Consider the following 17123-nt stretch of genomic DNA (forward strand, 5'->3'; position numbering starts at 1 on the left):
TCAAAACATTTATATCTTATAACTTATTACACTGTTTTTCATTCCTTCTGTTTATATATTTTAGTAAAGTTAGATTTATTTATTGATAATCCTATAAAAGCATTATTTCCTGTTTTAGACATTTTCATATATATTATTGTTGTATAAAATTACATTACGTTTCAAACACATTACTAACTTGAACTGTCCCCCATACCACAAAAGTGTTTTAGTTTGAATTAAAGCCTTCAGTCTGGGAACTGTAGAAGTCAATTAATAGTTTTGAAGCCAGGTTTGTGGGGGAACATTGGAGGAAAAGCAACAACATGAAAACCAAGGCTCAAACCATACAGGGCAAGGATAAAAGGCAGAACATTTGTATAATTTCCCAATCTAATTAATTTATTTCATTTTTACATTTGCCTTGCTTGTGGGGAGCTACATTTAAATAAAACCTGCTGCTCTGAGTGTATACCAGATGTGAATGTTTTGTTAAAACTCTTTGATAGCAAAACCAGACGGTCTGCTACTAGCAGCAGCGCTATGACCTCAGCATACAGGTCCTACACTTACACTATGGGCCAACACATCTGGCCTGATTTTAGTGATAATTATCCAAAAACAAATTTAGGCTGTGCTGAGCCTCCTGCTCTACAGGATGAGGATCAATCTGCAGCAAATGAGGTGGAGAAACATTAACCTATGTTGCTGGCAAAAATCAGCGTAAGAACCCCTACACAGGAAACCACACTTTTAAATGCTTTTCTAGTAATAATTGTTACTGTATAGGGGTTGTATGTTATAGGCGTGGACACTTTCATAGCTGGCCTGGGGTTAAATACAGCGGGTAAGATAAATATTGAACACTTCCGCATTTGTCTCAGTAAATATATTTCTAGAGGTGCTATCGATATGACATTTCACCAGATCGACACATACAAAGAAATCAAACCATATAAGTCCAGACATTAAGTTATGTGTAATAAAGTCAAATGGCATCGGGAAAAAGTATTGACACACTTATTAAATCTCTTTAATACTCTGTACAAAAGCCTTTGTTAGCCTTCATAACACCTCCCGTATGGAGAAATGAGTCTCACGCATTGCTCAGGTGTGATTTTGGCCCATTCTTCCACACAAAGTCTTTAGTTGTTTCCATAGATTTTCTATGGATTCAAGTCAGGTGATTGACTGGGCCACTCTAACAGTTTTATTTTCTTTCTCTGAAGCCAAATGAGAGTTTCCTTGGCTGTGTGTTTGGGGTCATTGTGTTGCTTAAATGTCAAATCACATTTTATCCTTATCCTGATAGATGACAGCAGATTTTTATCAAAAATGTAGCTGTATATTTTCCATTCATCCTTCCTTACATTATTTGAAATTTGCTAGTACCATATGATGAAAACAGCCCCACACCATGATGTTCCCACCTCCAAACTTCACTGCTGGTGTGGTGTTTTGGGGTGATGTGCAGTGCCATTTGACCTCCAAAGATGATGTGTAATATGGCATTCAAAGAGTTCAATGTTAGGCTCCTCTGACAAAACTATTTTTTCCCTGTATTTCATAGGCTTGTATAAACATCGTGCAACCAACTTTAAGCGAGCTTCAACATGTTTTTTCTTCAACAATGTATGGTGGGCGTGCATACAGGCGATGGCAGTTGAGTGCATTACTTGTTGTTTGCTTCAAAACAATTGTACCTGCTTCTTCCAGGTCTGTCTGAAACTCTCCAAAATTAGTATTTGCCTCTTGGACAATTCTTCTGCTAATTCTTTTCACTCCTCTGTTAGAAATCTTGCGAGAGGCACCTGGTCGTGGTTGCTTTATGGCGAAATGATTTTTCCTGTTCTGCATTATGGCCCAAACAGTTTTCACTGGAACTGGAAGGTCTTGAGAAAGCTGTTTCCTTTTACCCATCATGAGATGTTTCTTGTTTGATACCAGAGACACCTTTTTATTGGCCATCGATTGGGACTGAATCAGCTTATATTAATTTGCACTGAAAAGTTGCAGGATTGCTTTCTAATTACAGGGATACGTTGGCTGGTGTATTGGCTTTCCATGCCCTTTTGCGCCTCCCTTTCTTCACGTGTTCAATACTTTTCCCCATGCCAATTCAATCTATTACACATCACTTAAATTCTTGAAATTTATGGTTTGATTTCTTTGTATGTGTTGATTACATGGATCATTACCAACATCTGGTGAAAATGTCATCAATTGCATCTCTAGAAATATATTTACTGAGAAAAATGGTGCTGTGTTCTATACTTATTTTACCTGTTGCACTAATAAAAAAATATTCCAATCTTATTTTGTGCATTTCTACTGCTGGCACCTGAGCAACATTTTCTGTTGTTTTTGGGTTTGTTTTTTTTCTATACTTTGCCATAATTGTTGGGTCATCAAAAATATCCAATTCAAAATTGTCCATTTGCAGAAACACCAGCTTCAAAATTCTGGGATGGTTTTCATCGACTTTAGTACATATGTTTATAGAGATTCTTTTATCTTTCTTCCACAGGTGAATTCTGGAGGTCAAATGCGGATGTTTGATAAGTCCTAGCTTACATTTAATCTGTCATAAGCCAGAGCGATAGGTGTAGTTCATTTTGAATTCTACACGTATCCATCTGGTGTTCGTAAGAGGGAGGGTGGCAGCACATTTCTTTGAGCTGATTGGGTAACATACCTCCCCTCTCAAGCTTATAGTCAATCACAACAGCAGTAGCAGCTGTGCCGTATCACATCCTCGATTTGTCTCACAGCTAGCAGTTAACTGATAAATCAAACTTGCCAAATGCAATGAAAAGGAAGGCTGAATCATCTTTTCCTTCCACATAGGCGCATTTTGTGTCCTTTTGCTCACTTAAAAAAAAGAAATAGATGATATTTCAGCTAAAACCAGTGCAGCCATGTTTTTTTTTTTACTTCAGTCCCCTACCTCTGGTTGACGTGTTGACATCATACACGTCACTGCATTTCATGTATTTTCGGGAGTTTGTAATGTCAGAAATCTAGCAACAATGATGTCCCCCAATGGCCTGTCTGGAACCAAATGATACCAGTGATAGTTGTAAATAATATCTGAGACATTGATAGAGAAAACGCCTGGACACCCTCAGGAAATACTCACTTAAATACTGTTTTATATTACTTGCTTTTAAACTTGAACTTGTATAAGATAAAAACCTGTATCTGTACCATTATTTGATATAGGTCCATATTTTTGGCCATTTATTTATAGTGACTCAACGGAGAGTCGCTGACTACAGCGAACTATGACCCCACTATGCTTCCTTCCACTTTGTAGTTGAGCTGCTGTTGTTTCTCCTTTGTTAGAATTAGGAGTGGATTCAGGGGAGGGGCCAGTCATTGTCAAACCCTGTGGCCACCTCTGCAAGATTATTTGTTGTTCCCATATGGACATAATTACTGCGAAACAGCAGTCCCCCACTAGTACAGTAAATAATCATCTCAAATGGACTCTCCTAACTATTTAGACATGCTACCTGTTAGTTTATTGGCCATAAACATAACAAAAATGTGTATTAATGATTATTCATATCAATATACTGACTTTAAAGTTGACAAATACAGAATTCATTCTGTTTTAAGAATTAGTTTTTGTGTTTTATGGGGCAGGAGGCAGAGGATTTTGTCTCTGCAAGTCATCAACAGTCATATATGTAATAAGACATAAACAACTATATCTATTTTATGTATTAATGCATGTTAATATCATGCAGAACCACAATCCAGAAGTCACTTTTTGACTCGATGTTGATGTACAAGATCAACATTCCTGCCATTCTGCCAAAACAAATCTCCCAGATTCACTTGCTCTTTTTTTTTTTCTTCTAAGTCATTCCTATTCTTGTCATAAACTTGTATGAAATGTGGCCTCTTTAGACTTTCAGCCATTTTCAGAGAACAGGAGGAGAGCAGTGGAACTATATGTAACCAGTTACAGGTATGAAAATGATTTAAATATGAACATCACCTTATGCACAGCTTTCTATCAGCAAGTTTAATTAGCTTTAGCTGTAGAAAATGTATCTTTGCACGTTTAACATACATTATTTTATGAGCTTGGAAGTTCACAGATTTATTTATTCTAAAATATTCCAGAATTCAGCTGTTAGAATTCACAGAACTGTAGAACTAAGTTAAAAGTTCAGGTAAAAGGAAAAATGCTGAAAGCCATGAACCCAAAATGAAAACCATAGTGTAATATCTCAAGATAGTAAAATTTTAAAATAAGAATTTATATATTTTTTTGCTGTCTATATGTCTTTTTGCATTTTTCTAGAAGGGTCTATTAGTACCAGTGGAGGAAGAAAATAGGCAACAAGACTTGAAATATTTTAACTTACAACTTCAAATACACTTAAAGTAACATTGTGTTCAGAAGTCAACTAATCAGTAAGCATAGATTCCAATCTTAGATCTGGTCTTATTGTCTTGTCCCTGATGTAATACAGCATTGTCCTCCATTTAACACATATAACTCCATTTTTCATTTCATTTAATCTTGTGTATTCTAATCTAAGAATTAATGCAGCAGTTCTGTGACGACCACATAGGTTTGTTTGAGAACATTAGTGAACATTGAATCATGAGGATCAAAACTCACAAAAATATTTCACCCAACTTCTAAAATTTATATAATTTTATTACATAAGAAATTCCCTTGTTCTTGTTTTAGATCATTTTAACACAAACCTAATAAATAAACCTCATGTGATTTATATTAATATGTAAAAAAAGAAGAAAAGCTTATTAATTTCAATATAAATAATCATATGTATGTAGTATTTATAAAGAATACATGCTTAGAATAAAAAATAATTAGTTTATTATACATAGTTTATTATTTGAAATGCATAAAAGGGACCCTGATTATTACGCATATGAAACAATAGACTTTATGTATTTGAAATTTAAAAAAAACAAAAATCAAAGACACCTCAGTACATAATGTAATAGACTTGGAGGAAAACAAACCTAACATACAGCCAGAGCTACAGTAAAACTATTTCAATCAAAATTGTCCTTGTTTTAAATACTAGACATGTTGACATGTAATCTACATCCATTCTGAATGAGGGTGAGCTATGTTTAAAAACAACAAATATTGTTAAAAACCATGTATCATTTTTCTTTCCCTTCAAAATGACATTTAGGTGGTCTGTCACTTGAAATACATTGAAGTCTTTAATATGAAAATAGGAAAAAAAATACTCGTTGAATATTTTACAAAGAACTGACCTTATACCTACTTTTCCTGCCTTTCCTTCCTATTTGTCGCCTTATAAATGGAATAAGAACAGGAAACCAAAGGGGCCTCTTTGTTTTTTTATCCTACATCTTCACTGTGTTCTCTGCCAGCATTTGCTAATACTCTGGACACACCTGGCATATTACACAGGCTTATATCCTGCTCCTCAACACCTTGCAAATGTGCTGATCCAGGCTCCCATTGTATAGTGTTTTCTCTGACTGTATGGCCTTCTGTGCTCAGATGTAATTAAATCCTAATCCTCCTGCTGACAAAAGCAGAGGTAGACTTCATTCATTTGGCAGCTGAGAATGCTGGATGGATAAGCACTAAAAAGCTAGAAGTAACACTGGGTTCCTATAATCATGTCCATGTGAAGCCTGGAGTTTTATTTTATCTTTTTTTTCCCTAATAGTTGATGATGCATAGTCATTCAGCAGAGGTCAGCAGATAGTTTTAGAACAAATGATGGTCATTGCAGAAGAAACACAGTCTCAATCAGTGTGTCTAAAAGAAATATATGTTCTAAAACAAATACAGTTTTCCAGAGCTTCAAAACCACAGTAAGCAAATCATGCTAACAACCACACTGCAGCACAATAGAAAATAGTTGTCCAAAAAGAACAAGTTCTTATAACCTCCCTATGGTAGGTCCAACCATAATTTGCACAGTTTCATGCTCTTTTTGATGAAGTGACCAATGTAGTGTTTTAGGTCTCTTTATATACATAAACACAGGGTGCCCTGGTGTTCTCATGTGAACATGCTGACTCAAGCCTTAAACCACAGCATCGCTGTAACAGCTGCACATTAGGCCACATGTTTATGTAGCCATGAGAGCTTAGTAGGTGTGTGTGAGCTCCAAAGGCATCAGGTCAGTGACTAACCAAACCTCCTACTGTAAGTAAAGATGGGAACAGAGGGGGCGAATGAACGAGAATTTCCCACTAGTAGCAAGTTGCGTTCCCAACTATTTGGTGGCATGAATGCTGCCGATCTTTGTATGACATTTGTGGTTTTTGAATCCAGCAATATGAATGTTTTCTGCTGTGCTGGAAAAATACAAGTTGTTAGGAGCAAGTATTTGCAGTTCTGTTTTCGTTAACATTCCAGATCATAAGGAAGCACCTCAGAGTACCAACAGGAAGTCACCTAGAATTTCAATCAATTGATTGTCAGTCTCTGAGTTGACCCGTGGTTCTTTTCCAGACACTGGCTGTTGAAATTTAAAGCTAAGAGTCTTACTAAAAGGCAGCAGAGACTCTTGGTCTACTTTTACAAGGGTCATACTCTCTCATGAAATTTGTTTTTTGTTTCGTTTACAAGTTAAAGTATTCAAAATATATTACTAAAATAATAGCACTAAACAAAGGATTGATATTATTAAAAAAATACTTTTTTTCCTTAAATATTGGGCCTCATTCTATAGTATCTAGATAGGAAATAGGGCCAATAAATAAGGGAAGACATGCAGGAAATGGGCCATGCCTGTTAATCAGCACTAGACAACAGCATTGAGGATTGTAGCCTCAGTATAAGCTGCAGCTGCTCTAACAATGAGCTGCATGACACTCGAAGAACGTCTATTTCATCTCGTCCAGCAGTTTTACAATTCTGTAGATCCCTGAAAGAGATAAAAAATATATTTGTACAAGCATATACAGTATATCACCAGTGTGTAAAAAATTTATCTCACAAATTACTGTTTGATGCAGTAGTAATAAAGTAAGAAAAATTAAGTCATAAATTTCAAATTCCAAAAATATATTCACTTTATGCTTGGACAAGGTTTGGACAGTTGGACAAAAAATATTAAGGATCACATAGTGCGACTTGGGAATAAATGTGGCAGAGAATCCTGTTTTACCTGCGTAATGCAAAAGCTCTGGGTATATCACAAAGTCTTTCAGTAATCTACTTTTCGGTTCCTAGACCCAAACAAAAACTCAAATAGCAGCAGTCACCACCTCATTAAGAAGATAGATATAGTCCATTTAGTGAATTTTGGGTTTGCCATCAGTTGTTTTCACTGCTGAAAGCCAAACCTCCAAATGTAATAGGCCAAAAGACACATTTTTTTAATCCCAGAGGCCCTCAGCTTTGCTTACATCACAGTAAACAAAAATAAGTCAATGACTTTCTCCCTCCAACCATTTAGGTGGAGATAAAATGCTTAAAGTGGGTTTACTTCCACACAGAAAGTTGCAGATATCACACAGATCCATACATGCCAGTAGAAGTAGGCACTTTTTCACACAACAGTAACAGCAAAGCCTTGCAACATCGGACTCTGGAAAAGCAAGCTTTCGAGGTCTAGAAAACAATTAAACCCTGGAATGACACACTGTATGTGTGGGGCCAGTGCTGAGGAAAATATAAACAAAATAAGGAGGAATTATAAAACGATAGCTCTGTTAGGATCAGCTCTTAAGACTGGGCAGAGCAGTGCCAGCATTTCTGCTGAATAATCCCCAATCTAACTAACCATCTGCAGCTCTATCCTATCTTCGCTTTTATTTGAGGCAGTGACTGACTCTCAACAAAGAGGTCACAGTGCCTTGTTTTCTGGTTTAAAACATCTGCATCAAACTTAGTGGAATTGATCCATGTCGACAAACTACTTCAGAAGACAAGAGGATGCCAACAGAAAGGAAAGAGAAGACCCTGGGCTCCCCAAACCAGTAATCCCACTCTCTAATGGTGATTCATATAAAATTCCTATACAAACCGCACAGGGAAGCGGCCAGTGGTGAATCCCACACAGTGAGATCATTCACTGCTTCGCCCCCTTACCTCGTGCTACTTGATAGAAATTGAGGTGCATGGAGAGAGCAGAGCCATGATTGCTGAAGTTTAAATGACTTTTCTGTGAAATCACAACAAGGCAACCAATCAAGGACTGGCTATAATCAAAGATCATTTCACTTAAAATGGAATACACAGAATCTAATCAAAAGTTTCGGTAGCTTTAAAACAAAGTTGTTTTAATTTAGTCCAAGAAGGACTGTTCATTATCCTCCCTTACCTCCAGCACAGACCCCAGTCTGTCGCTGCCCACTACCCAGCGTTGGGGCTTTCTGCATGGGTAGAATTACAAAGAGGTACCACTGAATCTACTTCCATCTCTACACCTGCTGAGACGCATTTCTCCCCCTTACTCCTCGCTATCTCTTAGCCATGACAGAAAAATAGACAAAGCTAGCTTTAATTCAAGGAATCTCTACTTGGACTAATTATTAAACATTTTGATCACACTGCAGAGAAGGACAAGGATAAGCTTCTACAGAGGATAGCTGCCTTGGAATTGAAGATAGACAGACTGGAAGTAAATATGGAAATAAATGCTGGTCATGGAAATGATACGACCGTGCCTGTGCTGACCTAGCCTGGGTGCCAGTCAGAACTTAGTCCTGCCCACAAGGTTTGAGTTCGGGGAAGTTCGGTCTGGCTCTGCTCCATAGTAGCGCGAGTATTATCGCCCACTGTCAGGCGATCCAATCAAATTGTCAGGGCGGACTTTATATGATGATGGACAGATGATCAAGAGTAACGTAATCAACCACGTCACCAAAGCGCGCTTGGGTGACAACAACGATGGCTGCCGCTGGAGAGTTTGGGTGAGTAGATTCTGCTATTAGGTCTGTTCTAGAAGATATCGACAGCAAATTAATTTTAAAAGAGGAACAGAGAAATGCGATCAAGTCTCATCTTCTTATTCTAGGCGTGAAACTGCACGCTTTGATTTTTGTGGACAACAACTATGCCTGGCTTAACATACGTCACGCACTCCGTTGCTCTTACTGGTCTATCCAATTGAGTGCAGAGGCATTTTTTTTCCTGGTTCGTTCGAAAAACGCCCCATAATCACAGCTCTATGGAGCAGCATCAGACTCATATTCTGACCAGAATTGAGTCGGACTACGTCAGGCTAGTGCTGACCCTACCAGTGTCTCAATCTCTAATTGGCCTACAAAAGTTGTGCTTCCTTGTTCTAAGTTTGGCCTTTATTCCCTTTGCTTGTTATGGAGGCAAACTAAACTAAACTGCGCTGCCATTTTACAAAATTAGATTTTGATCAAACTGACACATGAGCACCCTTGCTCTATTTTCCTTTTCATCACTAAATTGGTCTGGGTGAGCACACATTTCTGCTTACTGTTTTCAACCCTAAAAATAAAGAATAATAGGAGCTGTCTCTGAAATACATGACGGCTCTGTTTCCAATCCTTTGAGCTCTGTGGAAAGAATGTGGTTTTGGCTGCAGACAAGTGGAGCAGTGGAACGGCTCTACCTCATCTGTGGTTTCATTCGTGTATGTATCGGGTTTTAAAACAAACATGGGACAGTGGCATGGCAAGCGAAGAGCTGTATGTTTTTGCAGGGCTGACTAATCCTGTTGCCATTACGAAGCTGTATCTTACTTCCATGATCCCTTTTTAACCCAGCAGGGCTGTTGGCCTGACTCAGCTTTTGCAGCCTGTTAACCCAGTTAGCACAGCAGCATCTAGATCAGTACATCTTTGAGCTACATAGAAATATATTTAATTTAATATATTTAAAATGACTGAATGGCTGTATAAACTAATTTTCTACCCAAAAGTTTGATAGCAATCTTGTTTCATTTGAAGAAGATGGGAGTGGCAACTTAACTCAGGTCAAGGACCTATTAAGACAGTCATCTTATACTTTAAGCTCGCCCTACTTACCTTAAAAACATTATCCCAATTTAAATGTTTTGTTTGTTGTTTTTTTTGTAATGTTTGAAAAACTCTGCATCCCAAGAATAGAGTGAACAGCTTCTAGAAATCCATGTTAAAAAAAAAAGGTGTATAAGAGTAGCTAAATCCATGCATCCATCCATTTTCCGTCACACTTATCCCAAGCGGGGTCAAGAAGCAGCTAAATTATAAACATAAAACCATGTTAAGAAAATTTTATTTTGAAATTTCATATTATCATTTACTAGATGTCTTATATTAATCAAAATACACAACAGCTTGGCTTTTGCTTAAAAACATAGCACAATGCATTCAGTCAGACTTCTGCCTAACAAAAAATAACCAATGGATCATTATCTATGCCTATGCCCCATGGTGATTTTAATCAATTTTACTGAATTTTGCTTTAATCATACAAAAAAAAAAAACTCGGTGTCACGATCACCGAGTCTGGGACCGGACATTTTTGCCCAAATATAGTAACACCTCACTCCAGTGACGTCACGGTGCGGTAAGCCTAGCGCCATTCTCCCCGCTTTACAAGCAAAATCAATGGGAACTACTAGACACATCTGCAATCATTAACAATTATTGAAGATTTTAGAGGACTTCACCATTGAAATTCACCAGAACTATAGTCAAACTGACAATGCCCACGTGCATGGGAGTTGGATGTTGGAATACATCTGGTAAAAGTAAAAAAAAAAAACAGTTAATTATTTCACCTTTCACCGTGACATCACCACCGGTAGGTGGCAGTAGTGTTCTTTGACAAACAATCCAGTAAAGCATATTCAAATTAAATTACCCTTAATTAAAAAAAGACTTTTCGTTTATTGAAAAGTATGTAATAATTTCATACTTTCAAACGATTGTATTCTGAGGGTGACCGGACTTTTCCTTTAATACCCTCCATCCTGTTTAAAGCAACAGTACCGTGTAATAATCATAATGAACCACTCATTGACTATGACTTCATCAAGGCCAAGGTGTGCCTTGATGCTAGGGGAAACAAAGCGCATTATTGTTGAATGGCACCATGTGCAGCTGATGACAGAGGAAACATGGACCGCACTCATTTTATAAGATGCCTTAGAGCCATGGTCTGTATAATGGGTGCGAAGCAAAAAATCTAACTGAAGATACCAAGCAAACTAAGATTTCTTGCAGGCTTTTGAGAATATTGTAGTAGCCAAAATGATTTCGGCTAATAAATCTTTTTGTCTGTTTTCTGTTTTTTCCAATTTAAGTTGCTCCTTCTGATCAGATACAGTTTTCCTGTTGAACAGGATTCAGAAATTTCTATTGGTCACATATAAAAATTAAGGATTAAATATTTCATTATTTGTAAACAGAGTAAAAATTTCACAGTTGAATTCAAGTTTATAGTAACTGCATAAACAATGCGGTTACCAAGTTCAAATTTTATAAACGACGACCTTAATATTTTTGCGTTTGTTGACCAACTAATGTCCAGTCACTAGTTTCTAGTCTTCTGTGAAATGGCCTTAAATGAGCATGGACTTTCTACTTCGTCATCTCTAGGTTTTGGGAACCAAGCTGGAGTACAAAGAATCGGAAGCAAAGTTTGATGATCCATAACTGTGATTGGGATCCTGACAACCATCAGCTCTGTTTTCCGGCCCAAAAACGTCTTCACTGAACTTTGCTGCTCCATCTTATAAACTCCAAACCTACTTTCTCAAAAACTGGAAAATCAATCTGGGTAGCAGCAGGCAGGGACGCAACAATTAAAGATACATCATAGAAGAGTTTACAGACGAGTAAAAGGATTGCTGAAAATAGATACTGGGTTTAACTGCTAAACTTTGGCAGGAAAGAGACCAGTTTTCCACATTAATCAAAAGTGAGTGTGTTGCACTCACAGGATGCTGTAGGCGATTAGTGCAACACTTTAAGTGACCATTACCACAATTAAAGTTATCCACCCAAAACAGCCATCCAAATATAACACCGGTCCCAGCCAGAGGATAACAATGGAAAAACTTTTTTTGCTTACTGAAGTAGAAGCTAATATTAGATTTGGCTCCCATAGTGGAAGAGTTCATAAATTACTGCAACAACCAAAAATCATAGAGTTTACCCCTGTTCCATCTATCACTGGCTTTAAAATACTAACAAACTTTTAGATAGTCACAAAAACAAGTTCAGAACAAAATTAGGAAACATAACTTACAAACTCATGTCCCTGAAAGAAACATTAATGTTTATTTTCTTTATTTGTGCGGAGGGGGGATGGCTGTTATGTTGTTTACAGGCTGTTGCATGGAAATTTACTGTAATCAATCACTCATATCAAGGTATTGCTTATTTAAGCTGACAATTTATGAGCAGCATAAGAATAAAACTACATGCTGGCAACTCAAGCATGTAATCAGGCTCATGATCTTATCATGTGTGCCTGTGAATCACCTCTAAATCCTAGTTTCCAGTACAGAACTAAATAGCAGCCATCAATACTTTTCACTGACCTTTTATCTTTTTATACCTCTTTGTTGGTCATATCAAGGGACATCCTGAACAACACTGAAGTCTTCAAACATCCCAATCATAGGCCGTAACCTGGCCACAGCAGATGTGTTAAAACTTGTATCATCAGTAGTATTAAAGTATATCTGAGAAACTAAATCAGAAAACCTTCAAAGAGAGCCTATGAAGTTTTTGGAAGATGATATCTTACAGACAAATGTTTAAACAAAGGACCTTTTTTTTTAGTGCAGTGAAAACTTGGTAAAGAATTCACCGCCTCCAATTCAAATATACAGTCTGATTACTGCAAGAGATTAGGGGAAAAAACACATCTTATAATAAACAGTTGGATGGGAGGAAAGATCATAGAGATCCTTAGATTGGGATCTCAGAGTCACAGGAGAAAACAAATTGCAGAGGTCTGTGCAGCAGGGAAGTGTCTGAAAAGATGTCTTAGATACAGAAGCATTGGATCAACGTGTGCAAAACAGACAACAAACAAAAGTCTTCTTACCTTAAGTCCCTCTACAGCTTTCTGCAGCTTGGCTGAAGTCGAATTGGATGCGTGGCTCTGCATGTCAGAAAGTGTCCTGGAATCCCTCTAGCTCAACAAACAAAAAGACACCTGTTTAGTTTTGCTTTTTATGTAAGTAAGTAAATAAATAATGCAATAACTAAAAATAATCCATACTTCTTCCTCAGTTTTATGCCTACCTCACAATATCTGCCAATTTCTTCTGCGATGCTGCTTATATGCAGCAAGTATCCCTGCAGCCTCTGCTGGTAAGCCAGGGCGAAGAGCTTCGCTTCGCTCTGCAGCGCAGCCACCTGAGCCAGCAGGGACCGCTCCCTCCTGTCCCACCTGAGCTGCGCCATCCGGAGGGTCTGCTCCAAACCTGCGCCCTTCTTCTCCGATGCACGTTTCGCTGCCTGGAGCGCCTCCACGTAGCAGTGTTTCCTCGCGCTGTCCATGCTGTGACCGCATCCCCTCTGACACACTCTTTGATCACAGTGACGCGTTTGTAATGCTTTTTGCATCTCCATCGCGCATCTGGGTTTAAAAGTCACGACTCACTGCTCGGCGCATGACAGGAGAGCATTCCAGATGTTTGAACTGAAGAAAGTTAGAGCATGAGAGACACTTTGAAAATTCTAATTAAGTTTTTTTTTTTTTTTGCAGGACGCAGGCTGTTTGCATTAAGTTTCAGAAGGAACTCAAGCTTTATGGTTAATCATTTTAAATGCTACATTAAAAAAGGTTAATGGAAAACCAGATTCAAACATGTGACATCTGACTTTATTTAAACACAGGGGGAGATTTACCATTAGGCAATACAAGGCAGTTGCCTAGGGCCCCAGGTTCCTAGGGGCCACATAAAACCCTGTTTACATGTATGGTTAATACAACTATTCCTTATGTGTGCACATTAATAATGGTTTTGATAAAGTCTTGGTTGTGTTATGTTTTCTTTTGTGTATTCTGTTTTACTTTGTTCCATGTTTTCTAGTTTTAAGTGTTTTCATTCTTATTTTGTAGGGATGCACGATATTGGGATTTTGGCCGATATCCGATATGGCAATATTTTAAAACTCATGTAGCCGATAACCGATACCGATACCGATGTTAAAGCTGGACAAAAATAAGTAGTCATTGAAAATAGCAGTTTTGTTATCCATTTCTGACACTTTGAAAAATAATATACTCAAATATATTTTCATATGCTGATATCAAATAGATTTTTAAAAACGCGGTATCGATCTATTTTACTTTCAAAATCTCGTGAAATTTTTCATCATTCTGCTACAAACTCTCGTGATATTTTGCAAATTCTTGTGAGATATTGTTAGTAAAATAGATCGATACCGCGTCAATATATCAATATATAAAAATATGGCAACATTTCGTGAATTTTCGGGGGATTTTGTAGCATAACGATGACATATAGCAATATTTCATTAGTAAAAGAGATTGATATGGTGTTTTTAAATGGCAATATATCAGCATATGAAGATATTGTGATATTTTAATGTATCAATATTTTTTCCCTCGTCTTTAGAAGTTTTTAAGTCTGTAAAAAAGAAGTTTTTGAGGAAGAAGAAGTAGTATTTTTTTCTTTTTTTTTAGACTTTAGAAACTCAGAAGCTGATCAAATATCGGGTTAAATATCAGTGGGGTGGCCGATGTCCGATATTCAGTTTTAAGGCCGATACAGGCCGATACCGATAGGGGGCCGATTATATCGTGCATCCCTATTATTTTGTTGTGTTTTCTGTTTTTTTTTTCAGTTCTCTGGTTTTTATTTGTTACCCTCTGCTGCCCTCTTGTGTTCTCCCTTTTCCCTCGCTCCTTTTCCGTTTCAGCTCTGTTCACACCTGCTCCCAATCTGCTCGGTAGCCCTCTCTTTGTTTCAGTCCTTCCTCAAACTCCGTCTCTCTGAGCCTTCCTCCTAGTGATAGTATCCCCCCTGATGTCTCCATCGTTTCTGGTTTGTTTTGACTTTGTTATCATGTTTTGATCTTTTTTTTTTTTTTATTCCTGGTTTCCGGTTTGTTTGGACTTAGTTTTCAAGCTTGGATGTTTGGATTTCCTGCCTCTGTGTTCACTTAACCTTTCATTAAACCCACAAGAAAATCACCTCTGCCTCCTTACCTCTGCATTTGGGTCAACAAACCACAACCAAATCCTGACACTGTGGGTCTAGATATGGCCAAGGCGGTGAGGAAGTGGGGGCAAATTTGTGCAACAACGGAGCAACATGAGGGCCAAAAAGAGCTGGAATCCATGTGGAAACAGGCTCCCAGCATTCTCGCGCACATGGCTATTCTAGCTGGTCCAACTTCACAAGTCGTTTTCCACAATGGTGGTCATACAAACCAGCCAAGCCGGTAAGGTACCAAGCAGGAAATACACATGAGTAGAGCGGATGTAGATTTGAGCAATCAGAGGCCTCCTGTCTGCTGTCACCTACAATTTTGGAGAGGTGCACTAGAGTGTCTGCTGAGGGGGCGCAGACGACCTGGTTTCAAAGTATAAATAAGCCTTAATGGGTCTGTTTTATGTATTGTCTTCTCAATTCAGAAGGCCCCATGCCTGTTTTTGCCCAGGGCCCCAGATTTCCTAAATCCTACCCTGTTTTAACACATGACCCTGGCTTCTCCACCCTTTCCATCCTTTGGCACTTTGTTCCTCTCTTTTTCCATCAAAGCACATATAAACCTAACTATTTCTTATATTTATATCTTTCAATTTCTATTTTTGATGAAGATATATTTATAGAACACGCTGAAAATCTGGTGCAGATTTGACTGATTTAGTAGGCTTTATAATATTCCTTCTTTTATTTGTTGTAATTTTTGGTCGACATCGTGACCAGTCAACTATTAGTACGATCAAACCTAATTAAAGCTGTAACTCTAAAGGTTGGATTGTAGCATATTTATTGAAAACACTTGAGTTCATTAATATCAGATGCAGCCTTTTGTGTTGTTTTCATTAAAGAGACTCTGTCCAATCAATTGACTCAATTTTATATAATTATCTGATTGTTAAAACCTAAGACTGGAAATTATGAAAATCAGGGCCAAAGTTAATTTTTTTTCTAGACCTATGTAGGAAAACTTGCCACATACTTTAAACTATGCAAAACCTTTAAAACATAGACATGCTGGGGACAAGGTACATATAAACATATGTGCATGTCAAATACTTGTGAAAGTAATGGTTTCCCCTACTGTTGAGTGATATATAAAATAAAACTGCATTTCTGTAGATTAGATATAATGACCCATAAATTAGTAAAACTAATCTAAAGGTTGTAATTTTCAACGTCCAACAAACTATCTCCAAAATGTTATATCTTTGTCAATCCAAGTCTTTTATTTTTATTATTTTTTTTGTTTTGTTTTGTTTTTTTGGGTGATTTGATGTTTGATATTAATCTTCTCCACCAGAGGTCGCCCATTCGCTTAAATATTTAAATAAAGACAAACCCGTTAACCTATTTTAACCCTTCTTAAACTTGCTGTTGTTAGATCATTTCTCTCCTCCTTCTACTTTTTACAGTTTCTGTTTTGCACTTATAAAAAAAGATTTTCCCTGTTTCCAACCCAGTCAGGCCATTTCAAAGTGTATGAGATGCTACAGGCATCAGAGACAGACAGGATCACATTTCAGCTCCCACTCTGGTCATGGTCCTCTCTGTGCACTTGTTAAAAGTTCTGTGTTTTCAGAGAACAGGTGTGAATATTCAAAAAGTATATTTCAATCTGTTGAGGCACATATCTACAAAAACAGATGGTGTATTTGAGAGACGTCTGGAACATTTCATTAACTGAATAACTCTTTAAAAGAAAGCTGTACAATTGACAAAAAGATGGTTTATCAGAGAGCATGAGGACTTTCAACTGTAGGGTTTTTGGACACATACATTCATTACTTCAGAGAGAAAAAACATATTACACACAGCAACTAGGAATGGACTTATCACAGGGGCCATATGTTTGTACTGATAAGCTTTAAAATTATAGTAGAAAAAAATGTTGAGCCCATGTTTTGTTCATTTTGTCAGCTGATTTCACTGACTGCAGTTGCTTTAATTGCAGATCTAAATCAGACGCTTGTGTGCTAACTTAATCCCGAGAGATACGCATTA

At 37.5% G+C, this 17123-nt stretch overlaps 1 protein-coding gene across 1 annotated transcript; it reads right to left on the bottom strand.

Moving 5' to 3' along the window:
* Window positions 1–6636: 6636 nt before the first annotated feature.
* LOC119799109 (E3 ubiquitin-protein ligase PDZRN3-like) lies at window positions 6637–13486 on the bottom strand. The gene is made up of 3 exons (XM_038308854.1): window positions 13186–13486; window positions 12986–13072; window positions 6637–6887 (listed from the first exon to the last, which is right to left on the bottom strand). Exons 1-3 carry the CDS (start codon window positions 13441–13443, stop codon window positions 6870–6872), a joined length of 363 nt encoding a protein of 120 aa, XP_038164782.1. The 5' UTR covers window positions 13444–13486; the 3' UTR covers window positions 6637–6869.
* Between the last annotated feature and the right edge of the window lie 3637 nt (window positions 13487–17123).

The sequence above is a fragment of the Cyprinodon tularosa genome, unplaced genomic scaffold, assembly GCF_016077235.1.
Source record: "Cyprinodon tularosa strain WSP-4 unplaced genomic scaffold, ASM1607723v1 ctg65, whole genome shotgun sequence".
NCBI lineage: Eukaryota > Metazoa > Chordata > Actinopteri > Cyprinodontiformes > Cyprinodontidae > Cyprinodon > Cyprinodon tularosa.

What these genes read in the sequence shown, in the direction of transcription:
- LOC119799109 (XM_038308854.1), bottom strand. Translation starts at nt 13,443, where the DNA reads ATGGACAGCGCGAGGAAACACTGCTACGTGGAGGCGCTCCAGGCAGCG. An exon ending in AAATTGGCAGATATTGTGAG is followed by an intron (nt 13,073 to 13,185) that starts GTAGGCATAAAA and finishes TTGTTGAGCTAG; the next exon opens with AGGGATTCCAGGACACTTTC.